Source organism: Pipistrellus hanaki (assembly GCF_964339955.1).
Source record: "Pipistrellus hanaki genome assembly, chromosome: 12".
Classification (NCBI taxonomy): domain Eukaryota; kingdom Metazoa; phylum Chordata; class Mammalia; order Chiroptera; family Vespertilionidae; genus Pipistrellus; species Pipistrellus hanaki.
The window spans coordinates 29,074,681-29,101,163 of NC_140514.1; the positions used below are offsets into that span (position 1 = coordinate 29,074,681).

At 34.9% G+C, this 26,483-nt stretch overlaps 2 protein-coding genes across 6 annotated transcripts in view; one reads left to right on the forward strand and one right to left on the reverse strand.

The window, feature by feature from the left end:
- VRK2 (VRK serine/threonine kinase 2) overlaps window positions 1–19,483 on the forward strand; it is a 70,354-nt gene extending 50,871 nt beyond the window's left edge. For 3 of the 4 annotated variants that reach the window (XM_084900403.1, XM_084900406.1, XM_084900405.1), the window contains exons 11-13: window positions 4,006–4,172; window positions 9,804–9,965; window positions 14,144–14,601. In XM_084900403.1, coding sequence (XP_084756529.1) covers window positions 4,006–4,172; window positions 9,804–9,965; window positions 14,144–14,482 — 668 coding nt within the window. In that variant the 3' untranslated portion in view covers window positions 14,483–14,601. Of the gene's footprint in view, window positions 1–4,005; window positions 4,173–9,803; window positions 9,966–14,143; window positions 14,602–19,331 lie in introns of those variants that run through there. The other variant, XM_084900404.1, reaches the window with a different exon arrangement.
- The window catches only part of FANCL (FA complementation group L), a 51,525-nt gene continuing 39,227 nt past the window's right edge, over window positions 14,186–26,483 (reverse strand). For both annotated transcript variants that reach the window (XM_084900407.1, XM_084900408.1), the window contains 7 exons: window positions 19,745–19,895; window positions 17,669–17,752; window positions 17,184–17,229; window positions 17,027–17,108; window positions 16,099–16,215; window positions 14,885–14,956; window positions 14,186–14,580 (listed from right to left, as the gene is read on the reverse strand). In XM_084900407.1, the coding sequence (XP_084756533.1) occupies window positions 14,545–14,580; window positions 14,885–14,956; window positions 16,099–16,215; window positions 17,027–17,108; window positions 17,184–17,229; window positions 17,669–17,752; window positions 19,745–19,895 (588 nt within the window). In that variant the 3' untranslated portion in view covers window positions 14,186–14,544. The remainder of the gene's footprint in view (window positions 14,581–14,884; window positions 14,957–16,098; window positions 16,216–17,026; window positions 17,109–17,183; window positions 17,230–17,668; window positions 17,753–19,744; window positions 19,896–26,483) is intronic.

Below are 26,483 nucleotides of genomic sequence, written 5' to 3' on the forward strand. Positions count from 1 at the left end.
TTTTTATATACATATCTTATGGGAATCATGCCCAGGTTTAATACACAGCTTCATCTTGACTTCCTATTTTAGTTCCTCTATATATTGTTGAAAGAAGATAAAGTTGATCTATGAAAAAACGACTTTAAATCAGTAATTAAAAAAAAATTATTAAAACCTTGAATGTTGTTAGACCCTGGGTTACACTCTGGCTGAACAGCCAGCAACAAAATTTTGGATTGGCAAAAGCATGTGGTACTGGAATTTGGAGATAATATTTCATCAAATCATTTTCCCTTCCAAATTAGTCTAGACCATTTTGGGAGCTCTTTAATTTGACCTCAGTAGTAGTAAAAATAATAAGTCGATACAGAGTCACAAAAGTGCCTGCCATTTGCAATACAAGTGAGGCACCAATTTAAGCAAGTGGGTTACATTGTCTTATAGAACCTTTGGCTGTCAGGCTTGCTTTTTCTCCGAGATAGATAAGCAGAGTGAATCTTGTTCTCTGTTTATATGGGGCAGTCTCAAAGTTAGCTTTTACCTAACTTATGAAAGTGAATATGCACACTGACTCTCTAGCTACGGTCAGTGTCAATTTCCATCGGAGGGCTTAAAAGCTAAATCATCTTAGACTTACTGACATAGCCCTTCTTTGACAAGAGACAAAGTTTTCATTTTCATAGGAAACCAAAGAGGAACAAACCAGACCTGCTCTGCCACCGCTATTTCCCAAGTCCATACGTCTGCCATCCTGCCTTCTGCCCTCCCTTTGCTACTGAAGGATTCCTCATTTAGGGGGTGGACTTGAAAGATGAAAGTGTTTTGTTTTTGTAATTGCACTGAGCAACTTGGTCCAAATGCCAATATTCATTTTTGGCTAATACTTTAATATATATAATTGATTTCAGAAAGGAAGGAAGAAAGAGAAAGAGAGAGATAAAAACATCAATGATGAGAATCATTGATTGGCTGCCTTCTGCACACCCCCTACTAGGGATCGAGCTCACAACCTGGGCATGTGCCCTGACTGGGAATTGAACAGTGACCTCCTGGTTCATAGGTGGACGCTCAACCTCTGAGCCACACCAGCTGTGCTCGACTAATATTCTTATTGACATTTTCACAGGTCATACAGTTTGTGTTTCACTTAGCAAAAAAAAAAAAGAGCTGGGAGATTTCCATAAAAAAATGTTTAATTGTACACCTCGTATATCTCCTTTACCTTTGCTGTCCCTCCTGCACAAAAGGTCAGTGTGCAGTTTCAGGCCAGAAAAGAGCGCCCAGATGCCCTGGGTTGTGTAAGAGAACCTTCCATGACACTTCCATTGCTAAGGTCCGGTTAGAGGAAGAGGAGAGTGGAACTCATGGGGGCAGTGCCAGGCTCCTCTCTTTCAGCATCTGAGTCTATAGTACTATTTCATAAAATGCAGATTTCTGTTTCTAAAGAACAACACGTTGAGCCATTAATATTCATTGAAGGTCTCTTAAGTTAGTTGATTATGCTTAGGAGAATGGGTATTCTAAGCAGGGCAATTAAACTGATTTACAAAAGGTTCATTACCGAGACATTTTACAAAATAAAACAGCCAAGAAGTTTGCAGCATGCATGCCTAACTCAGTGTAATAATAAGTAGTTACAAAAGTTTCTGTCTCTTGAAATGATAGTCAGTAATGATACTTAATATTTTGCTAGCTTAAAAAGCAGATGATTCAAGGATATCATAATTTCATACTACTCAAAGTATTTTGTTTTATAGCTCTGGAAATATGCTAGTAAATTAGAAAGTGTACTTAATATAATAAATCCAGATCTTGAAAGGCTAACATTTAAACCAGTACTACATCACAGAAGTCTGAGCTCCAGGATTATAATCATGCATTTGTAACAGAGGCGGGTCTTTGCTTTTTCTCCCTCTCCGACCTCACTGGTACCTAGTGTTTTTCAAACCCCAGACCTGTGAAGGCTTTGCAGAACAGCTGCTCCAGCCAGTGGAATGCCAGGAGTCTTCCTTCCATTGTCTTCTAACGGCCATCGGTGAAAAGTGTTCCCAGCATATCCAGCTCTGCTCTCTCCATTTGGGATACTTTGGTTAATAGAATTGTAAGATAGACCATACACACTTGCCAATCTTGAAGGGCGCAAAGAACCACAGAATATTTATATTAAAATAGCAGTGAATGTAATTTAATCTTTTTCCTCCTTGATCATCCCTCCAGGAATTGGACGCCCCCAGAGGGCTCCCACAAGCCTTAGTTATAAATATGATGGAACCCCTGCACTTGCCAGTTAATAGAAATCTGGCTGATGGAATGCTAGATAACAGATTTCATATACATTAGAGGGGGGGAAGGTAAAGTAGGTTGCATAATTGCCACAGTGTCCAAACAAATAAACACATGAGCCTGACGTCCCTGGAGAATGGCTGTGGACAGTTTGGTGTGTAATGGTCAGTCCCTGACTTTCATCTAGCAAAACAGATGATGGCTGTGTCTTTTGGGATTTTTCCCTGTGGGCAGTGAAGCCCCGTTTCTCTGTCTTTCCCAGACCAGATTGAACAGAGGTAGGGCTGGAGGGAGGGGAAGAGAAGGCTGGAAGTCACTCCTGCCAACCCGCCACACTTCCCAGATTCCTTCACTGTGGATGTGAACGGCCTCGCGGTAAAGTGAGAAGTACTTGAGTCTGGGTCAGTGATACGTCTTTGAAGGGGAAAGGCTTGTGAAGACTAGTCTGTGAACTAGTCTAAACCTCCAAACGTCACCACAAACGAACACATGCCCCTTTTTAAACAGTGTATGGTCTTATCCTCGTACATAGATTGTAGATTGAAGCTTCATGAAACAAAAATGCAAAAACCACATTTGTTTTACGGCTCTGCTATGTTTATAACTTTTGGTTACTGATTCTATTTGTTTTTAAAGATTTGTAGTTCATATATATATATATATATATATATATATTTTTATTTTTTTTTATTTTTATTTTTTTTTATTTTTTTTATTTTTTTTTGTCGGGGGGAGAGTTACCTTATAGTCCCAAGCAGGAGATGACAGTAGAGAAAAAAATAAAAGGTAGCAACTCCTCATTCTTCTGCACTAAATCAGGAAGGCTGTGATGGGTATGTATTGGGCTAGCCAGGTATGGAGGTTTGGTGAAGTCTGCAGTCAGTCACGGCTGAACACATACAATTCAAGGTCATTTCTAAATAAACTGCTATAATCTGAAAATCAAAGCCTTAATTAAAATTTGGAATTATTTTTTTCCCTTTGAAGCAGTTGAGAACTGCTGCTCTAGAGCTGTAGACCATTGGAAAACACAGATATTTACATTACGATTCTTTAACGGTAGCAAAATTACAGTTATGAAGTAGCAAGGAAAGTAATGTTATGGTTGGGGGTCACCACAACATGAGGAACTGTATTAAAGGGTCGTGACATTAGAAAGGTTGAGAACCACTGATTTGAAGTAAAGAGGTTTATAGTAAGTACCAATTGTTTTTAACTGATTTTTTAAAACCTCAACATAAAATAAAAGCATCTATCATGTTACTAAGGTAGTTCTTAGAACTTGTAACCCATAAATCAAAATCACTATAATATAAAAAGTTTGCTTTCTTTAGATAAGATTAGTGATTTAATAAATATAGGGTGTTCCTCCCCCTCCCTCCGAAATGTAAACACAAACTTCGAATAATTGTAAAGACAGTATTTATTAAAATACATTTCATTTTTAAAATTGAGCAATAAGTTGTTAGAGTGTATATATTTTAGTGGGGGGGACACCCTGTATATACAAAAATATGTAAAAAAAAAACAATGTTCCTCTCATCTTGTCAATCTATAGGTAACTATGTTTCAGTCATTTTTGGATATCATTTAAAAAGTGCTTTTCATTGAATTGTTTATTCTTAGTTTCTTTAGGATGTGTGTGTGTGTGTAAGAGAGAAAAATGATTTTGAAGATACTAGTGTCTTGACATTCCTTTGCCGATTATGAATGACATGTAAAAAATTTAATACTTCACAGATGAAATAGCCCAGTATTTGGTATGTGCTCATAATTTAGCATATGATGAAAAGCCAGACTATCAAATGCTCAAGAAAATTCTGAACCCAGGAGGAATACCTTTAGGACCATTGGATTTTTCCACTAAAGGAGAGTGTGTAAATGTGCGTACTCCAGACCATCAAAAAGTAAGTGTCATAGTCCCTGGGATTTTATGATTGCCTCCTGTGAAGCTTGCTTCCAAGTGAGATTGTTTTAGGTTTCAAATGAGTTTGACAACTCAGTTTCTTATTTATTATATTTAATTCCTATTTCCCCTAACTCAGCTCCAAGAATTTGGTTGAAAGTTCGACATATTGTTTCTTGCAGAAAAATAGTAGGATTTGTGGTCTGTTGTGTACTATTAAAGCAGTAAAACGGTCACTGTTGTCATAGAGATGCAACTAGGTTAAGTCTAATCTGACTTTATTTATAAGAACCTTTATTTGCTGCTTTTCTTCAGATTTTCTTTAGTTATTTCCCTCTGTTTTTTGCAGACCAAATTGGCCATAATTTGATGGTGATAATAATATTCTTAGACTTAAGCAGATTATTTGTATGTGCTGATATTTCAATTTATAGAAGCAATTCTTTTTTTTTAAGTCAATTTTAAAAAGTCGTATCCCCTCCTTTATTCTGCTGTTTTCTGAGTCCCTCGTCCAAATTTAAAAAAAATAAGAAGAATTAGAACTTGCAAAAGGATTAAATTTGAAACAATGCAAAAGAGTTAGGACAAATTATTTTTTAAGAGGGTGGGGAAACCTGAGACTGCAGTCAGCAACATGACTGGACAGGTTACTAAATGGCCATTTCTCCCTTGCCACTATCCACATGCAAAAAATAGAAGGGCTTTTTCTCCCCTCATGCGTGTATAATAAGGTAGGGTCAGGATGCCATTCATTTTTAGTGTTTCTTATGAACTTTGGATCATCACACGTGTTCATGAGCCAAGAATGCAGGATGCAAACTAACATGACGGATAGGCTGCTGGATGAACGGTGAGTCAAGTATCTGAGCACAGATGGTTCTGATTTGCTGAATTTTGTAGCTGCTGCAACTGAAGACATAAAATATCCTTCTAGTCATAAATTAGCTCTTTGGAAGCAAAACCTTGACACCAGAGCTTTACAACCTTCAATTAGTAGGGAAAGAAGTATTTGAATGACTGTGGTATTGACATCTGTAGGCCTGCATAGTAATCATTCCTAATAGAAGAGAATATCTGTTTGAGGAGGTTTTGCATGGCTAATTAACTACCAGTGAGAATATGTAATTTTTTCATGATCTCCTGATTGTCACCTTTCTCTCATGATACAATTACATTTTATTGTAGCAAGTGCCTCACAAACCAATTGTCAGCACTATTTACTTATTGCAGAAGGCAGAACAAAAGTTCATGTTTAATAAAAAGCCACTGGATTTTGATCTTGGTAATTACGGAGACTTATTTCAACAGTTTTATTGACTTTTGTGTTTTAACACTTTTGCAACAAAACAAAGAGCATTTCCTTGACATAGTATTTCCCTTGCAATAATGGTCACCATTTAGTCTACACTAAGTAATGTTTTTCCCTTTTTTGTAGTTTTTTAGTTTCACGAACTTAATTGAAATATAAAAAAAGCCATTTTAAAAACAGATAGCTATATCCTCTGATATAAAAATTTAATTATTCACCAGAATTTTGTTTCATCAAATTCTAAGGATGTTCTGAAACCATTTTAACATGCATAAACATAAAACAGTTTTTCCAATGAGCCTCAAATCAAAAATGATTTACTCTTTATTTTATAATATATTTTTATTGATTTCAGAAAGGGATAGAGAGATAGAAACATCAGTATTGAGAGTGAATCACTGATCTGCTGCCTCTTGCATGCCCCTACTAGGGATTGAGCCCGCAACCTGAGAATGTGCTCTGATCAGGAATTGAATCAGGATCTCCTAGTTCATAGGCTGAAGCTCAACCACTGAGTCACCCCAACCCAGCTACTCTTTTCTTTTGATGAGAGCATTTTGTAAAAAGAAAACTTTAAGAATGAGGCAGGGGTGGGGGTCAGTGGGTAGGGAGTGATTAACTTACATGCATAGCCTTTGAACACAGACAATAGAATGTGAAGACCTGGGAGCTGAGGGCTGGAAGGGGTCATTGGGAAAAACAAACAAAGAGACATCTGTAAGACTTTGAACAATGAGGATAAATATTAAAAATAACATTCTTAACACCTTACCTTCTGTTAACAATATGATCAACCTCATTATAAAGTATGATGATTTGGGGATATATTTCACAGTATGTCAATATTTATTGGATAATGACTTTATTTCGCTAACATTTTAAGTATACAAATATATTTAGTTATAGTATAAAATATAGATTCACTATATGTGGCTAAACCTTAATTTTTATTTTTAAAACTTACAGATTTTGTGATGCTTAAAAAACGAAACTTGAAAATGTTCAAAAGCCAAGTATGACAATACAAACTGTTCTATACTTCACCCCTTTGCCCGATACAGCATAAGATAGTTTCTGTAACTGATTGTTTCCATAACAAGTGTAATTTTAAGTCCAAAGTGAGTATTAATGAATGGCCCCAGATTTCTTTCTTTAGTCATTAAAATTTCCTTAAAAATATTACTTAATAACCTACACATGGGTCACTTAGTTATGTAACAAATTAATGAATGAACTTTGGACTTGTACTTTTTAAAGATACTTAAAAATAAGCCAATGGACCAAAAAATGGGTACTATTCTATGAATAAAATGTTTCTATCATTCAGTGTTCAAAGGAAAGATATGTTTAATTTTTTAAAGTGTTATTTCCCTCACTATAAATTGCTGTTCCTTTTCCATTTAGAATTCTTAAAAATATGTTTTGGTTAGCTATTAGAAAATAGCACATCACCATATGAACCTCAGCAAACTTTTTACCAAAAAAAAAAAAAAATGAGGTATTTTTTTTTCAACACTAGGTTTTTACTAGATGTCATAAACTGTTCCCTATAAAGTGAGCCTTCTTCCCAAAGTCCTCAAATGCTGTTACTGAAGTTAAAGTGGGAATGAATTTATGTCAAGATAGTAGAGACGTTGATATTTTTTCCTGAAAAGCAAATCTTTGGGGGTATTTGCCTCAATCAAAATGATGGTGTGCGTAGCTGAAATCACCCGCTAGCCGTGCTGACGGCTCCTGAGGTAGCACTGACAAATTAGAAGAATCTATCATCAGGCCTACACCAGTCTATTTATGCCATCCACTGGGATTTAATGTCCAAAACTCACTGAAGGAAACCATATTTCAGTAAGAATGCTTACTGAGGTGAGCTAAAGCTCTAGAATTCCCAGATGAGAAGGCTAAAGCCAAATTGAAAAACCAGCGTTATTGAAGTCCCAATTCAGCCCTTGCATAAGCGGTTTCTTCAGGAGCCAGTGTAGTGGATCCTTTTATCAGTTTGCCAGTAGCTCCTTCCTTAGGAGGATACCTGAATCCATAGTTTCATAGTGTAGACACCCTGGGATCAGGAGCCACCCATTCTTCCTCAGTGCTTCCCCTACCCAGAGGAGTAGCTGCAGGTTCGTGCTAAAATGTTCAAGCTAATCAGATTTCAGTAAAAGTCTGTTCCCACATTCACCCGAAATTGGAGGTTCCTACAGCAGAGCTAGGAGTGACTTATTATTACTGTGGTAATTTTTGCACCTAGTTTAAATGTCTACAAAATTCTTTCTTGAGCTTTAATTCTCAAAATAATTATATTAAACCTCATGTTTATTTTCTGTATGTGAGAAGAACAAAATATAAATTCTCCATTATAAACACATTTTTTGGTATATGAAATTTTAAGGGTCCCAAAGTATTCCTGATTCTGTAGCATAGTGAGAAGTACTAGTGGAAATTTAAGTAAAAAGTACCTTGTTTGAATAGCTACTTTCTCAAAATGACACACATTTGGATAGCATCCCTTTAGATCACGTGGGATGCCGAGTGTTTTCTGTATTTTTATAACTTAGAGAAAAATGTTTACTTAATCTACTTCATTCTTGCCATTTTAAAACTTTCCCTAGAAATAGAACTTTGGCATAAAGTGGGTATCATCTTGTTTAGTAGGTAGAGGTGTCCCATGGCGGCACAGCCTAACCATCCGACAACAGATCCAGCCTCACGGAGAATTGAATCTTAGACTAAATCTCTGCACAGGCAGAGGCTCCCAGAACAACTGTCAGACCTACCGTGCCTCGCATACAGGAAGCACTAAAAAAACTCAATATTTCAACTGATCCTTTATGCCATAGAACACATTTTCCTGATGTTTGGCAAGCCAGTGCTTTATTAGGATAAAACCGCACAGCAGCCTCGGGAAGCTCCTTGTTTCACACTGGTGGCATGATGAGCGTTTATTACCAAGATGCAGGAGTGGCTCAGGAGGGGGATACACATTTCCTCAGTAGTGTGGGAGATGGGAGTGTTGGAAATAAAGAACCCCTAAGTGATTAGGAAGCAATTTCCACTTTCAGGTTACTGGCAGGCAGTGGCTGCTTTCCTTTGAGAAGCTGGGCTCTCTGAGCGGAGGGGCAAATAAAGAATGATGTTGTGCCCTGGCCCGTTGCTCAGTGGTTAGCGTGTCATCCCTCTGACGGAAAGGTCATGGGTTTGATTCTGGTCAAGGGCACCTATCTCAGTAGCAGGCTCAATCCCCTATCAATGTGTCTCTCTCACATCAATGTTTCTGTCTCTGTGTCTCTCCCTCCCTTCCACTCTCTCTAAAAATCAATGGGAAAAAAATGCCCTCAGGTGAGGATTAACCAAAAAGAATGATGATGTGACACCTTAGACCTAGCCACAAAACACCAGCATATTTTAAAGGGAAGGAGTGAGCACACTTGGCAATAGAAGCTAAAAATTGAGGCTACAAATGAAGGCTCTGCTTGCCCAGCCAGTGTAATTCATTCTCTGTTTTGGCACTGGCTACTCCGTTATTTCCCCTCGCACTGTTCCTGTCTTCTGCCCCCGGCTTAACCCATGGAGAAAAGATGGCTGCGCCTTCAGCTGCTATTAACAGGAAGCTGCCGAACCAATACTTCACATGAGGATCTTCACTGCGGCTTTCCATCTCCCAGCCGTACTGAGGGATCTGCGCTTCTATTTCCCTATCTCCTTCAGGGTTATGAAGAGTCAGTCATCCCCCAGATAACGCCAGAGTGTGAAAAAGAAATCTCAGAAGCAAGTTTGTTGTAGAACTTAACCTCTGCTCCTGGTACACAGGCGTAGATGACATGAACTGTTATCCACCTGCTTAAAGGTTAAATTACCTGTGTAAAAAAGTAGGCAACATCCTACGCTCCTCTCACACATTCACATTAATTAGGCTCCCTTCAGTGATAGAAAAGGAAGATTCTAATTAGGAGTTTAAACTAAAAAGATATTCTGGATCCATTCCCAGCAAAGGTTAATAATGAATTCATGTGCTGTTTTAAAATGTGACAGTTTTCTGTAAAAAAAAATGCTGTTTTCAATAAGCAAGTATTCTGCAGAGGTAATTTCCAAAGAGTGCACAACAGAGGCACTGATTTTAATTGGTCTTGTCCTCCTGATGAGAAAGGGGCAGGATCTGGCCAACTACTCTTATTTTTTTCTATAACGTCCATTTGTTGGTTTCCTCTCCATTTCTTCCTTTTTTTTTCTTCCAAATCTTGGCAAGATTGGAATTTTCAAGAATCTGGATAGAAATGCATTTTCTTAGGTGTCAAGTTTTCATTACCTATTATTACTCTAAATCAACAGGTTCATTCGCAAAAGGCTGCAACAAAGCAAGTCAGTCAGATGCAAACCAGGTTCATGGAAAAAAGTGTCCGCAGTGAGGGCAGTGCTGAGCCCTCTGCCACAGGGAGAGAAGTTCAGAAAGAGGAGAAGCGGACTGGATCGCGTAACAAAGAAGCCGCGCAGGTGAGAGGTGTTTTTGATTCTTTCTCCTTATGGCACACCTTCACTATGATTTCATAACTAAAGTGTTCCATCAGAATATGCCCTTTGGGAGTAAAGATGTCTTACTTTCTTCTGGGGGCCAAGGTTGTCTAGTTTTGTTAAATGAGAAGGGACAGTCAATGTCCTATCCAGCAGAACGCAAAACAGCCAACACCAGTTATCAGAGGAAAAGAATGACAGTGAGTACATTTGCCTACAGATCTGATTTCTTCCTTTAGCCCAAGAATGTAACAAAGTGCACTTACATTTTTATGCCATCTATGATCCATTAGGGACTCTTAACGTATTCCATACTTTTACTTTGGTGCCTCCACTCTAACCCTTATAATCAACTGTAAGTGAAGTGTTCCTGTCAGTATGGTTGCATTTTAAAATGATGTACTTTCTACATCATTTGATCATTTGGTTGGATAGTGACTCACCTTTAGCAGACGACACTCAGCCAACAGCAAATGTCTTTCCTAATCTAAACTTTTTGACAAGAGTACAATGTATTTATATCCTCAGGAAAAAAAAAATTAAAAAATACCAGAAGGGCCAATATGTTATATGATTTGTACACCATCATTTTCCCAAATGTGAAATAGAAAAATTTAACTCCCCCACTTTCTACCCCTCACCCCTTCCCCCAAATTGGCATATCAGGCAGTTGTGATGTTAATCACCAAACTGAGCATTGTAGTTGGATTTAAACTTCTTGGCAGACAAGGCAAAATTAGAAGCATATTAGTTAGTCATTTCATGTCCATCCAGTAAGCATACAAACTAATAGAGAGATGCCCGGGTTCCAAGCTTAGGAACTGACTCATTTATTTTCATTGGATGGCAGTGTGATGTGTATGTAGATTTTATCACTCCAGAAAGTTTTTTCCTTTCTCAGCCAGTCCCTTCATCTTGGAGACAATCACTGTTTAGACATTCTAATTCACTTCAGTGGATTAGTTTTGCCTTTTCTAGAATTTCACATACATGTAGTCATACAGTATGCACTTTTGCGTCTGGCTTGACTCAGCATGCTTTTTGAGATTTATCTATACTGTTGCATGTATGAGTAATTTGCTTTTTCTTGTTGAGTAGTACTTGTTTTAACTATTGATATATCATAATTCCCATATCCATTCTCTTACTAATGGACAATTGGGCTCCCTGGCTCTAGCCATCACCACAAATATAGATACTATAAACATTCTGACACAAGTCCAAAGGACGTGTTTTGTTTTTCCTCCAAGATGAAACTGCTGGGTTTCATTATCAGATGCATATTCAGCTTTATAAAAAGCTTAAAAATGGTTCCCATTTTATACTTCTCCTGGTAATGTACAAGCCTTCCATCCTCCCTAACATTTGGTGTTGTCTTTTATTTTAGCCATTCCAACATGTGTCTTAGCATCTCATGGTGATTCTAATTATCTCTTACTTGATGACTAGTAATTTTAAGCACCTTTTCATGTGCTAAATTCATAAATCTTTTGTTAAATGTCTTTTCAAGTGTTTTGATCTATTTTCAGTTAATTATATTATTAAGTTGTAGGAATTCCTTATATATGTTACACATAAGTCTTGAGTCCTAGGTACATCTATTGTGGATATATTCTCCTTAGTGTGCAGCCAGTTAGCCGTGTCTCCTTTTTTAATTGTTGTCAGTATTAGAGACGCTCCTCCCACCCCACCCCATCCCACTTGCCTCCCTTCAACCAAACCCTTTCATCCTCCCCTCCCTTCACTCTGGCCAGTACCACACTGTTATGTTTATGGGTTATGGATATATGTATGTTCTTTGGCTAATCCCTTCACCTTCTTTCATCCACTCCCTCTTTCCCCTCCCCTCTGACAGCCACTTAAATAGTGTCTTTGATAAGAAGCTATTATTTTTTAAAAATATTTTTATTGGTTTCTAAGGAAGGGAGATGATGAGAATCGAACCTCAACCTCCTGGTTCATAGGTTGATGCTCAACCACTGAACCACACGAGCCAGGCAGTATTTGTTAAAGTTCAATTAACCAATTTTTTGCTTTGCAATTTTTTTTTATTTTTTGTAATGAAGCTTTTGTCTACTTTAAGGTCACAAAGTAACTTCGCTACATTTATATATTTAGAAGGCTCATTGTTTTAGGTTTTGTGTTTGGGTCTGTGAACCATCTCAAATCAATCATGCTTATGGTGTGAGGTGGGAAATAGGAGAGGCACAGCTTTTTATGGTTTCCACATAGAACAGAGCAGGTATAGGCAGGTTCTGTCCTGTAAACCTGCCACTCCTCAGGTCCACTGCTTAGAGATTTTTCAACCTTCTTTGGTCTCTGCATATTGTGTTCAGATTGCAGCTGCTTTATGGCCAGGCTGCAATACATAGGATCCAAAAAGAGGGAGCTAGGGGTGAGACTTGTGGTTGGTTATTCTTCATGTCCTGAGGTCTCTATCCAGTCTGCCTTCTATTGTGCAACTTTCAGAATGTTTTGTTAGTTTTTTGTTTTTTGTTTTTTTATCCAAAATCTTTAGTTGTAATTAGCAGGATGTTTCACTTAGAATGCTCTTACTCTGTCTTGTCTGTTAACAGATGCGCTCATTTTCATTTTGAAGGCTTCACTGCTTATGGAATTTTACGTTCTTAAAGATGTTGTTTCCACTTTTGGGTGTGTGTTTTTCTTGTAAGAAGTTAATAATTATTCTTATTGATCCTGCTTTTAGATTTTTTTTTGGGGGGGGGGGTGGGGGGGATGGCTGTCTTGTATTTATTCTGCTTGGGTCCATTGAGTTTCTTTTATCATTGGATTGATATTTGTCATCCAATTGAAAGTCAGCTATGATTTCTTTTCTGCCTTAACCCCTCTTAATTTCTTCTTCTAATAACCAAATATATGCAGATGAGATTGTTTTACCTTTTCTAACAGATAACTGAAGCTTTGTTCATTTATCAAATCACTTTTTTATGTTGCTGTATTTCAGTTTGGATATTGTTTTGCTGGGTCTCTCATTGATTTGCTAGATTTAAGAGCTGATTTGACAATGAAGTTTTCATGTCATTTTTCAGTTCTACAAGTGCATTATATTTTCTATTTCTCTGCTGAGTCCCCAATCTGTTCAGTAATTGTGCCTAATTTTTCTTTTAAGCCTTTGCACATATTTATGTAGATGTTTTATTATTTGATAATTCTACCATCTGACTCATATCTATTTCTTTCTCCTAGATATGAGTCAAAATTTCCTGCTTCTTATGTGTAGTCAAGTTTTATTGAACATTCTGGATGCTAAGTTCTTGAGAGTCCAGACTTGATTAAATAGTTTTGAATTTTGTCCTGGCAGGCAGTTAATTTATTGGTAGTTCAACTTGATATGTCCTGACTTCTGTTTAAACTTTTATAGGCTGCCCTATGGTAAAAGTCATCTTAAGTTGTAGCCTAAGTTGGTACCTGTATTTTGTCGAACTTGATTGTTGTATTAATTTCATGGGATTTCAAAGCAAGAGGAGAAATCTGATGAATACCCGATTACGCATGGCCAGAATTAGAAGGGGTGCTCAGAATGCAGTTTGATAGAATCACTTTTGTCATATTGGGCTAGGATATATGCTGTAAGGGGATGTTCTGAAATTGTAGGCCACTATCCCTGGCCTTTAACCAGTAGATGCAATAGTACCTCTTCTCAGTTGTAACAACCCAAAATATCTTCACAAATTGCTGAATGTCCCTGTGGGACAAAATTTGTGAGGATCCAAGGAGGATCAGGCCTAAAAGGGCAATCGGACATCCCTAAAGGGGTCCTGATTGGAGAGGGTCTTCCAGGCTGGGTTGAAGGACACATCCCTGTGAATTTCATGCACCGGGCCTCTAGTTATTATAATAATTATCCGACACCTATAAGATTAAATCTTTTTTGTCTTGCCAAAAAATTTAGTTTTTATATTCTATATTATTTTTGGGTTATGTTAAGAGATAGCTTACTTTCTGGTTTAAAAGAATCAATAAAATTAGTCAGATTTGACTGTTAGATGCTGGTAAGTACTTTATAAACTCCTAAAATACAGGAACTAAAAAAACAACTTCTCAGGTAAAATAAAGACAAAAAGTTTATTTAGCATGAGTATACAAAATAAATACTGGATAATTCAGATCTAACACACTAAATATATCTTTTCCCATAGGAAAGCACAAGGAGAAGACAAAAATATTGTGAGTTGCAAGAATTTTTGAATGAAGTAAAAAGTTCTCCACAAAAAGAGAGCTTTATGCAGTTCCCAAACTCATTTTATGAACCCCATCAAGATCCTACCCATCCAGATACATTCAAGTCCAGATGCCCATCGTGGTACACGTGCCCTTCCACAGCTGGTATGGAAGTCACAGACTTAAGTTCTACAGGATTTTGGTCTGCAATTTCCCAGTTTACCCTTAGTGAAGAGGCAAAGGCAGATGTATATTATTATGGCTTCATCATTCTTTTACTTTTGATGTTAATGGGTCTTGCTTTATATTTTCTCTGAAGATATTGAACAAAATCCTTCTGATAGCTTTTAGTTATTCACAGAAATGTTACGTTCTTATTTTAGGGCTTTCTCCCAGACATTTTCAAGGTAATTGGCTTAAAAAAAAAAAAAAAGAATACATTTTAACAAAGTTTGTGCACATTCTAAAAAAACATTAAAAATTGCTTTTATATAAGAAATGGTGTCATGATATAGTTTGGAAAATACTTTTCTAAAGTTTCAGATCCCCAGAAAATTTTAAAATGTTACTCCAAAAAAGAGATATTACCTCTTCTTTGGATCCAAGGAGCAATCTGATAATTAATGTATCTTAGAAAGTTTTAGAAAAGTTTATATAAAGATATCTTCTAAAACACATAACTAAACGCTAAGGATATTTTATGAAATGTGATAGCTTACCTTACTACAATATGGACATTCACCAAATAAAATGTTAAAACTCTGTCGACTAGTCTGCAGTCCTCTCAACCACTGAAGATTTTAAAGAGAAAGGAAGCAGTGTTAGCATGATTACAGATAATACCAAAAAAATTTTACTTTCTTCGTAAGGGGAATATTTTCTGAGCCAATGCCAGACTACTAATATGTGGAATAACAAGGGAAACCAACATGGATTTCAAGGTTTATATCCAGTGCTGTATAACTAAATTATGGACCCCAGTAAGATTTTGATGAAAATTATCTTTTCTATCCCGGAAACACACAAATAATGCATATGGGGCTCACAGATCTGCCTAAATACATTAATTGCAATTTAAGACCTAATGTGATGAAAGATACCATAGGCTCTTGAAAAGTTAAGTCTTAATTCTGGTGTTAATCACCAATAGTGGGTTAATTCTCAAAAATTAGTTACAAGCATCAGTTCATTTTCAAAAACTAAATAAATTCATTATTACAAAAGAAAACATATGTTCCCTTAAGAGAATCTCTATAATTAGAACTGATATGCTTTTTAAATAAGGTAAACTGACATCTCTAACTCAGTTCTCCCCTGTTAAAACCAGGTAGTAATACTATGGAAGACTTAGAAAATTGAAAGCACCAAAAACTGCAAAGTGGTTTGTATGTTAATGCACATATAGTTTAACATATGTCAATTGTGCACTAAGATGAATGCTATACAGAGCAAATGATGAGAGACAGGAATAAAAGCAGACTTCAATATAGCAAATAAAATGTCACTTAAATGTGTTGTGAGATACTCAGATCACAAAATGTGTTCTCATTTATCAAACGTAAGATTTCATTTACTCTATACTTAAATCTAGCCTGAAAAGTAATAGGTGCTCCTTAGTGCTAGTTCCCCTTCACCTTATTGCCACTACCACTCCCAACTAGGTGAGTCAACAGTTTGCATGTGGTTACATGAGGTGTTTCCGGAAAGATTCTAGTGTACCATCAATTTAATTTATGTGTCAATAGGAGTCCATGAATGTATTCTGGACATGATGAAAAAATGAAGCACATGGACATCTGGAATGAACTAGTAGAGTAATGCAGGAGCTAATGACAAAACAGGAGATCATATTGAAATAGATTTTTAAGTCTAAATATTTCAAATTTATATTCTTTGTTGTGTTAGCTGAAAAAATGTCTTATTTTTATTTTACCTCATATAAGCATATTTGATGGAAAGGCTGTCCACACTGGGAATAATCACACACTTGATCAGGAATGGCACCATCAAGTTGGTAGGCATAACAGATTCCACAATCCATAGAAAAATCCTTCAAAAGAAATATTTATAAGTGTGTTTAAAACTTAACAAAATGAGATGAGACAATGAATATGGTATAGATAATATTAAATTTTTATAATTATAGTTTTTATAAAGGTAACTATCCCTATATTATAGAAAATAGTCACATTACTATTTAACACTTAAGAAAAGCTATTTGTATTGTATTCATCCAATAAATTATACACATGGGTATATATTAAAAAAAAAAACAGATTCTGTTTATTCTCTCACAACATGTTTGGGCTTAAGTAATTTTCCCATATTGTACATCAATATACACTCAAGTATGTAAAAACAGGAACTAATACTAATTAAACTTCAAAATTGTGTTAAGGAAAAAGACAAAAAAAACACTTTAGTGTTCTACAATTTAGTAACTTTGTCAAAAATCAATTCTAAATTTATTTGCAGTGCAGACTTGTCTGTTCAGTTTTGAAAAACCGTACTGCTATCCTTAAACACATATTAGGCTAATCAGAACTTCATTTCAGTCATCCAGAAGCATACAGTATAGAAAATCCAAACATTTCATTAGCTACTTTGGACCTTTGCCTCTATTTTTAGTAATAAAGATGTCTGTCAATCAATTTACTGTTACAAAGACTATGAAAAGTACACATAACCATCAGTCGAAGGTTAACAAGTTCTTTCATGCAACTTGCTTGCAGTTCAGAAGTCTGTTATAATATTCTTCCAATTCCCTCACTTTCAACCTCATTTTTCTCTGGTGCCTAAAAGAACTTTTAACTTTCATTCTTCAGTGCTATTTAGGATATCAAAGCAATGAAAACACTTACAGATTTTTCTAGGACAGCACGAGCTGGGAAATCAATTTCTAAAACATCTTTCAAATTTTGTAATAGAGTATTTTCTGGATCCCTGAAAGCATAAATTTTTTTAAATTAAATTTGTAACGTCATAGAAAAGTAATAGTTCTATTGCAAAGATACCTACCACAAATGGATGTTTCTGCTCAGCTTAATTCCCAGGGGTTTCACCACTTCAGATATTTAAAGAAAAAAAAAGTTTAATAATTTAGGGGTTGCTGTTCTTATTTTGTAAAACCACATTTGGCACAAAATTTGTTTCCAACATAAACTGACATACAGCACTGTTTTAGGTGTACAACATGATGATTTGGCATATGTACATATTGTGAAATGGTTACCACAAATTAATATCCATTACCAGATATTTTTTTTTCTTACCATGAAAACTTTTAAAGATCTCATAGTAACTTTCAGATATACAATATAGTATTAACTACAGATTTTGTTTTACTACTGCATTAAAAAATAAAATATTAAAAACAAAAGTATGCAGTTGAAATGAGGTTTTCATTTGAAATAATTCCCCCTAATATTTTAGAGTAATATTTTAGCAGTAGTAGACAAGGATTTTATGATTCAGTTAAAACACTTGGACCTGAGATTGCACACCATGGTCAGCGCCGAGGAAGCAGCACTCGGGAAGCATGGTGGGGTGCTTGGGGTCCACCTCAATGCAGATGGAAGCATTGTTCCCTAAAAGAAAAGATAGTAAAAGTTTTTACAAAAAGATTAAGGAGCCTCTGGCTGGGTGCTTATTTCATTGTATATATAAGAAAACAGTAACCAAATGCTTTATACATTTTTCATAAAGGTAAATATATCACTATATTATAATTTCATTAAAAGCTATAAATTTTGAAATTATAATTGTGGCTAAAGATTTGGGGACCCTAAGTTTCAAAAAACAGTCAAACCATAAGTTAATATAATTAATTTAGATCAGAATCTTGGTTAGCATTCTAATAAAGTGTAAATACAAGGTTCTATGGAATGTTTTTTTAAAAAAATTCATAAATCAAATATGTAAGAAATACCTAAGTTACTTCTCATGACTTTCTTGGAAATAATAGAACTATGGTCAGAATTATAGACTGAAAGTACAACAAATGGTAAAAAAAATAAACATGCTTAAGATTTGAGTTTTATGAAGGTTTATAAGAATTCTTTTGCTCCATGTGAAGTTTCCCCCTGTAAGTTAAATGGTTCAATTCCTATTAAATTTGAAAGTGTTCATTTAGTAAAAACAGCAACTAATCTTGCTTGCAGAATCTATTAAAAAGCTATTTCTACTTAGTACCAGACCTTTTTTTTTTTTTAATCAATTTTAACTACACAAGAGTACTGTACAAATTTCATATATTTTACTATTCTTGAAGGTACACAGTATAATTGTTTAAGGACAATTTGAATTTCATTTTTATGATGAAAATGTCTTGATAAATTCTATACTCTATAGTGTATAAGCCTTTGGCTAACTGGGTGACAACACCCTTTGTAGAGCTGTGTACAATTATACTTTCCTCTTCTCCTAACAACGTAAGTACAATTATTACATATCTGGCAATAACATGACCAAAAAAAAATAAATTTGGTTTTCTCATTCAATGAGAAAAACAAAAATACAAAAAGTTAATTCATAATCTCATTTGCTAATGCATGCTTTACCATGAACACAAATTCTATTTTAGCCTTTGAATCCAGAAAATACTTTCCTTTAACAGTGGTTATTAACAATGGCTATATTAAGTAACCTTTTAATTAATTTGTTGAAAACTTGGTCTTAAAAAGGTAAATCAATGTCTACCTTTTAGGTCTTTTTTTTAACAAACTGGGTAACAATACTCTTTATAGTATGCCTGGGTAAAAACTCTAAAAATTGCTCACTAATTGGGATATGATCCACATCAGAATTTCAAGATATCATTCGGAATATACGATTTGTAACAATGTATTTATTTGAGCTAGGAAAAGAGGGAGGAAAGATCTGAATAGGTATCTTCTAACCAACTACAGTAGTTAGTGTGAACTCAAATGGAGTTTAAAATATCTAAAATCTTGAAAGGCAGACTTGAAAATGGTTTTGCTTGCTCATAATTAAAATATATAAAACAATAATTTTATAGTAAAGGGAATATGGTGATATTTAAAGGATATTTACATTTATTTCATATATTTATGAAAATATTTCAAATATATTCAATTATTATTTTGTGCTTTTTGTTTACTCTTCAAAGGCCTGTGAGTTATTTTATTCTCTTCTATATTTTTTCAGAAAATATTCCCAGATTTGTTCACACTCATCTTCTCTAGTTTCATGGATGAAGACTTCATTATTTCTAACATAGTTCTTTTTCCTAATGTAATGTAAGGTTTGAAAAGCCTGCTCCAGTATTTCTGTGCTAATTAAAAGCTAATTTAACACCATCTCTGAATGCTGCTTCCATTGGAACGTCACCTTCTATAATGAAACACCTCAGTACATGCCTTTTTTCCCTGAAATATTTACATTTAAATACATAGTATTAAAAAAAAAGCTCATCCCAGAAAGTTTTAATAGTTTACTTCATGCAGCAAAGTCTCACCTAAGAGTCCAATGTCATCTTTAGGTACATTTTCCTAAGTAACACAAAATATAATCAAACACGTTAAAAAGAAAAAAAATTCATTAATCATATTTTTCCCTACCTACTACAATTCTGCGTGCTGTTGCACTCCGTGTAGGTTTTTCTGGATCAAGTACCCAAGTCTTCTCATCGATTTCATCCATAACATCCCAGAATGACTTTAGTGATTCCAAAGCTGCTAAAAACTGACTGTGAATGCTTACTATGGAGCTCTGTAAAAAGATAGATGAACGCTGAATAAGTTGTATGGCACATACCATCTTTCACTTTTATTTTAAAACTCAAATTTAGAATTTTAACTGGTTTATTTCAGCTAAAAATAGACTCTTGTAAACAAGAGTCAACTGGCTCTACTTCACACCTCTTCACCTCCATCAATATTAACAGAATTCCTTTATACAATTCTCAAGAAGACTGGCTTTTTAATGTCATTTTTAAAAATTTTTCATTTATTTGTATGATGAATTTTGTATTACATATATGACATAGTAACTACTAATACAAGAAGATATATATGTACAACTACTGTATAGAATATATTTTGGGCAGTGTTACGATTTTATAATGAAAATATTTCCATTTTTGCTATCATTGTCAAGTTAAATGCAGTACTATTAGCAACTTAAATTACTTTTAAACATTATGGATGAATAACTTTTCAGACTTACAGTATATATAGAAAAGCTTATAGAAACTAGAGCTTAATGTCTGAGAAGAACCTTTCACAATACTGAAGGCAGAATATCTGTTCTCTTCTGGTATACTACACTTACCTACAAGTTTAAATGTCAGAATCCAGAAATCAGAAAACTAAACTCACAAGTGTGTGTGTTTGTTTTATTATGGGCTATACTTTATTACTTTTTCCCTCTGGTTTCACCACAATTTTTGAGATTACAAAAAAAGAAACTTCTAGATCCTTATAGAAGTCCTTACACCTAATAAATTTAATAAGTTAACATAGAACCTGATTCTACTTTAACATATTTATCTTGACAACTCTACTACCCAAGCATAATTATATGCCATTAGAATAATTCCCTAGTTCCTGTTTCCATATCCAGACTAGCCATCCTTGACTTTAACTACCTTACTGTAGAGTACTGAATCTAAAATATAAAACTGAACATATCAGTTTCCCACCCAAAACCATTCATATTAACTTTTTAATTGTATTCCCCTCTCTAGTCATATTCCCCTAAAGCCCATTATTTATACTGTAATTAAGTTGATTGTTCTATCATAAAACAGTTTTGGTGCAGTTCTTATCAAAATGATATTTTTTGCTTTGTAATACCACTACTTAATGATAGTAACACAAGTTGCAAAAGCTGTTCAGTAAATATTTAAACTGAAATACATGACATAAATAATCATTGATGATTGTTCTATTTCTTAAGTTTACCTTTATATACAAGAAGCTTGCAAATTGTGTTTTATTATATTACTGATTAAAACCACAGTTTTTAACATGGCTTGCAATTATCATTCTTTTTTAGTATGTATACACAGATATGTTTACACAGAGTAAAGTAACACTTTCCATAGATATATTTACTACTACAAGGCTTAGTAACTATCTTCTCTAAATCCTCCCAAATCTATTTAAGCCAGATGGAGAACTCTAGAACTACTCAGCCATTTCTATATAGATGAACACCATAGGGAAAAATATACTTAACTAATATTTCAACCTCTTGATAGGACTATTTTGAAATCTAATACAAAGATTAAAAAATCCATAAGGAGAACACAGCTATAATCTTGATAACAAAGAACTGATCTTAACCAAGACATATTCAACAACTGGAACCTTAACACTGCAAATATAAAGGTGGTTGTGCACAAATAGCTTCTAAAGTCACTTCCAGCTCTATAAGTTAAGAATTCTAAATATAACTTCAAAAATCCATAAAGTAGGTCATTCTGTCCACTTAAAAGTATTTTTCAAGATCCTGATTACTATAATGTATTCCCATTTATTTCCAATTATTGTTTAAAAACATTTTAAATTGAACTGATATATATATAATATATATGTATATATATATGTATATATATATATATAAAATGTAAATAATTTGTATGTTTTAATTTACAGCAATCATTTCTTTAATCCAAATAACTATGTATCAGCCCAGCTGGCATGGCTCAGTGGCTGAATATCAACCTATGAACCAAGAGGTCACGGTTTGATTCTCTGTCAGGTTACATGGCCGGGTTGTGGGCTCGATCCTCAGTGTGGGGTGTGCATCATTGTTGATCTTTCTATCTCTCCCTCTCCCTTCCTCTCTGAAATCAATAAAAATATATATATATTTTAAAAAGAACTACATATCAGAATTAAAATATTTGTCTTATCCTTAATAATAAAAGGGTAATATTCAAATTGACCCTAACAGTGGAATGACTGGTAGCTATGACGCCTACTACCAGGGGGCAGACACTCAATGCAGGAGCTGCCCCCTGTTGGTCAGTGTGCTGCCACAGGGGAATGCTACTCAGTCAGAGGCCGGCCAGGATGTCCGTCTAACAGCTTAAGAGCTGCCAAAGGGCCCCCGGAATGCCAGAGGGATGTCTGACTGCCAGCTTAGGCCCAGTCTCCTGAGGGGTCCCGGACTGCGAAAGGGCACAGGCTGGGCTGAGGGACCCCCCAGTGCACAGATTTTCATGCACTAGGCCTCTACTATTTTAGAACCTTATTAGAGGCCCAGTACACAAAATTCATGCACAGGTAGAGATCTCTAGGTCTGGCCGGCAATCAAGGCCAGCTGGGGCCTGCCTTCGTTCTGTGCCTCCCCCTGGTGGTCACGTCACAGCTACAGTCAAACTCCTGGTCTGTTGAATTCCTGAGGGGACAATTTGCATATTAGCCTTTTATTATATAGAATATATATAAGGAAGAAGAGAAAGACGCATTATAGAACTACTATTATTTAAAGGGGAAAATGTCAGCCTTCCAAAACTTTTGAGTTTTTGGAATTGGTTTGAAACCATAAATTCCTAATAGGAAAAACAAAGCAGGTATATAGCTTAAATGTGGTTGAAGATCCAAAAATAACACCAAAATATTGCAACTGGTTAGTTTACTAATCAAAAGTAGGTATCATCCTTCCTTGCACACATGCATAGGGCCAGGATTAAAGGAAAGGAAATGGAGGAACCAAGATATGAGATAGAAATAAACCTGGAGGAAAAAAAGAGAACAGAAATTAGTATCTAAAAAAACTAAAGAAAACACAAAATGCTTTGTTTCCCAAAAGCAACAAACTATCTCACAGAGAAGAAAAGTATTCCAGAAACCAAGACTATGATGTAGAAGCCTCTCACCCAAGCCTGCCTGTGTGGGAGAGAGGAGATGACAGGATGAAAACAACCTCAACAATATCTTGTCCTTAAAATGTAAAAAAGAGAGAGATCCTGAGAAAGTTAGAAATTATAAAGCAAGGTGAGAAGAATACATTCTACATTCTACTCTACTCCAAGAATTTGCAGCAAGGGCTCATGCTGAGGGCATTCCAACCATATCAGGTGAGTTTATATGTGTGTCTTACTGCCATGTGGTGTATATTTATATAGGTTGTGACAGAAGAATGGCACAGGCTAAATACCAGAAGTTAGAAAACTGCCCTATAACATTACATTCACAGGGAGCAGAAGATCTAAGTTTAATGGGGGAGCTATTGCCTGATATGGAGTCCAATTTCCTGTGTTAAAAGCAAAGGTCAGAAGAATAAAAAGACTATATTAATCCTGAGGAAAATCACTTCTCAGCCTTTTGGCTAAGATCAAGTGTAATCTTGAAGGGAAAAAATAGATATCTTTCCATGATTTGAAAATAGCAAGCATAAAGATATTAAGAGATCAATCTAATTTAGAATCACCTAAGGCACCGTATTTTCCGGCGTATAAGACGACCCCCTAATTTTACAGTTAAAACATAGGTTTAGGCCTATATTCACTGTATAAGACTACCCCCACTTCAAAGGAAAGACTTACTTTGCCGTCAAGATCTGCAGGTAATTTTTGTGCAATTTTGGTCTTTTGCCCCCGATTTTCGGTTGACTTTTTTTCGTTTCAAAGGTCGTAATGAAATTCTCTGCACTGAAATCAGAATATCTGGACAGTTCTGTATATGGGCTTCTCAGTGAAATATCTGTATCTGGAGCCCCTACATTGATTCCCAGAAAATTTCTGAACAAAACTGGAAAGATTTCTGAACAGTCTTGTTCAGTATGATAGATCTGGCATTTAAACCTTGAGATCATGAACCATTAGAAAGTCTGTTCAAAAGTCACCAAACCATGACCTTACAAAAACACTAACAGGCTTATTGTTTTTCCTGCCCGGTTTTATAATGCTGAAGCACGGTCTATTTGGGCAATGCTTGCCAATCTTTATGTTGGAAGGCATGTATGAGTCAAGAACCTCAGTACTGAAGCAAGGAAACATTGGGTTGATTATTCTTATTCATGTTTAACACATAAAGTTAAACCATCAGAAGACGCGGATGTATCATCATTCAAAAACCTTAAAAGGTGTCACATTTTCTTATAAAGTACCTAGCTATAAATAAATAGGGAGGTGGATGAAGTAGTTCTCATTAGCTCCATGGCTAGTGACTGTACTTTTTGTGAAAGAAATCAGTGGTCTGGTTTCCACGCTGTCAGTACCCACTGATGAATTTTTGTATGCTTAAGTCTAAACTCTTCAAAACAAACATTTTTTACATTCTATAAAGAAGCTAGGTATAAAAACACTATGTACAGTGCAAACTAAGTGGGATTAGTCCTTTCTATTCTTATTGTTTTTATTTTTTTAGACTACTCTAGCTCCTTTATATTTAAATAAGAATTCTAGAATCATTTCAGTTTCTTAAAAAAAAAAAAAAAATCTGTTGGGATTTTGACTGTGATTGCATTATATCTATACATCAATTTGGACAGAACTGGCAACTTAACGGTATTGAGTCTTTTAACCCATAAATATGCAACATATCCCTGTTTATTTCTGACTTTAGGCAAAAAAAAAAAAGTGCAGACACTCTATCAAAAAAGATGTATGGATGACATGAAGATTTGCTCAACACCAACATTAAGGAAATACAAGTTAAAATCACAATAAGCTACCACTAAGCAACTTTTAATTAGTATGGCTAAAATAAAAAAATAAAAAAGACTGGTCATAACAACTATCAGCAAGGATTAGAGAAACAGAAATCTATGACACTATGGTTGGAAATGTGAAATGTCAAAACCACTTTGGAAAACTGTTTAGCAGTTTCTTAGAAAGTTAAACATACATTTCCTATATGATCTAGCCATTCTACTCCTAGGTATTTGCTGAAGAGAAATGAAAGCATATGACTCATATAATAATATACACATACTGTACATAGCAGTTTATTTGTAATGGCCAAATCTTGAAAACAACCCGTATGTATCAGCAGGTAAATGGACAATATGTGATATCATGCAATGGAGTACTACTACTCAGTATAAAAATAAGCTGTTCTTACATACTACAACATAGATAAATCTCTAATTGTGCTGAGAAAAAAAAACAACAACCCTGAAATAGAATTATATAACATTGTAAAAAGCAGATCAGTAATTGCCTAGGGAACAGAGGGAGAGAAGGGTGAAATTAAAAAGGGAAAGGAGGAAACTTGGGTGTAATGGAAATGTTTATTACCTTGATTGTAGGGATGATTTCACAGAGGTAAACATTTGCTAAACTCACCAAATTATTTACACGTTAAATATGTTCAGTTTATTGTATATCAATTATACCTCAACAGAGCTGTTTAAAAAACTCATTCTGATTTCTGGACACTAATGGATCTAAATACCAATACCTTCTTTATAGCAGACTTCTCAACAATTAGCTTTAAAAACCTTAGAAAATTAAAACATTTCTAACAGCACAAACAAAGGCAGGAGAGTAACTGTTCATAAACCCACCACTTAGAGAATGAAATTTTATCACTTTCATATGTATATATATATAGATCTATACAAATGTGTATATTGAAGGAGGGAGAAAAGATATATATGGGAACTAAGATGTTAGCTATTCCCCCATAACTGTTATTAAATTATGCTAAACTAGGAAAGCACTTAAGCAGAAAAGTGTGAACACTGCCAATCTCAAAATGTAACGCTTATTATCTTTAAAAGCATTTTGTTACTTTTATAATACCTGAAGTGATATAATAATGTCAGTCACTTAACCAGATCTTAGAGTATAATATCTTCATCTTAAGTACTATTATTTCCAGTATTTTAATAATTTTCTCACAGTCCCGAAATGTGATCTTTTGTGCTCTGATGACACTTAAATTAATAGCATAATTTTCTGGTACTTGCAACAGATGCTTTCCATTCTGATTTTTTTATACTTTCCTATAAGTACTTGAAGATAAATCCTTTAATAATAATTTTTGTCTATCTCTGAGGGATTTAAAAGGCTTCAATAGAATAAGGAAATATCAAGAGATTAAACTTTTTCAGAAATTTAATTTTAATATTAATTGCAATATTTCCAATCAGATATCATTAAAGAGATAATAACTCTCTTAACTATTCAGTTCATTTTATCTTATTTGCAAGCTTCATTGATGTTCTCAACTCTTTTTTAGGTACTACTATAACTAAATCTATTTAATGAGATGCTATTATTCTGTCAAGCAATCCATACAGAATATTTCATCTCTTTATATAGTTGTTTATTTAAATTATAGCTGATCACTTAATCACTTAACGATTTAAAAGACTTGCCACTATTTTTAAGTCATGTGA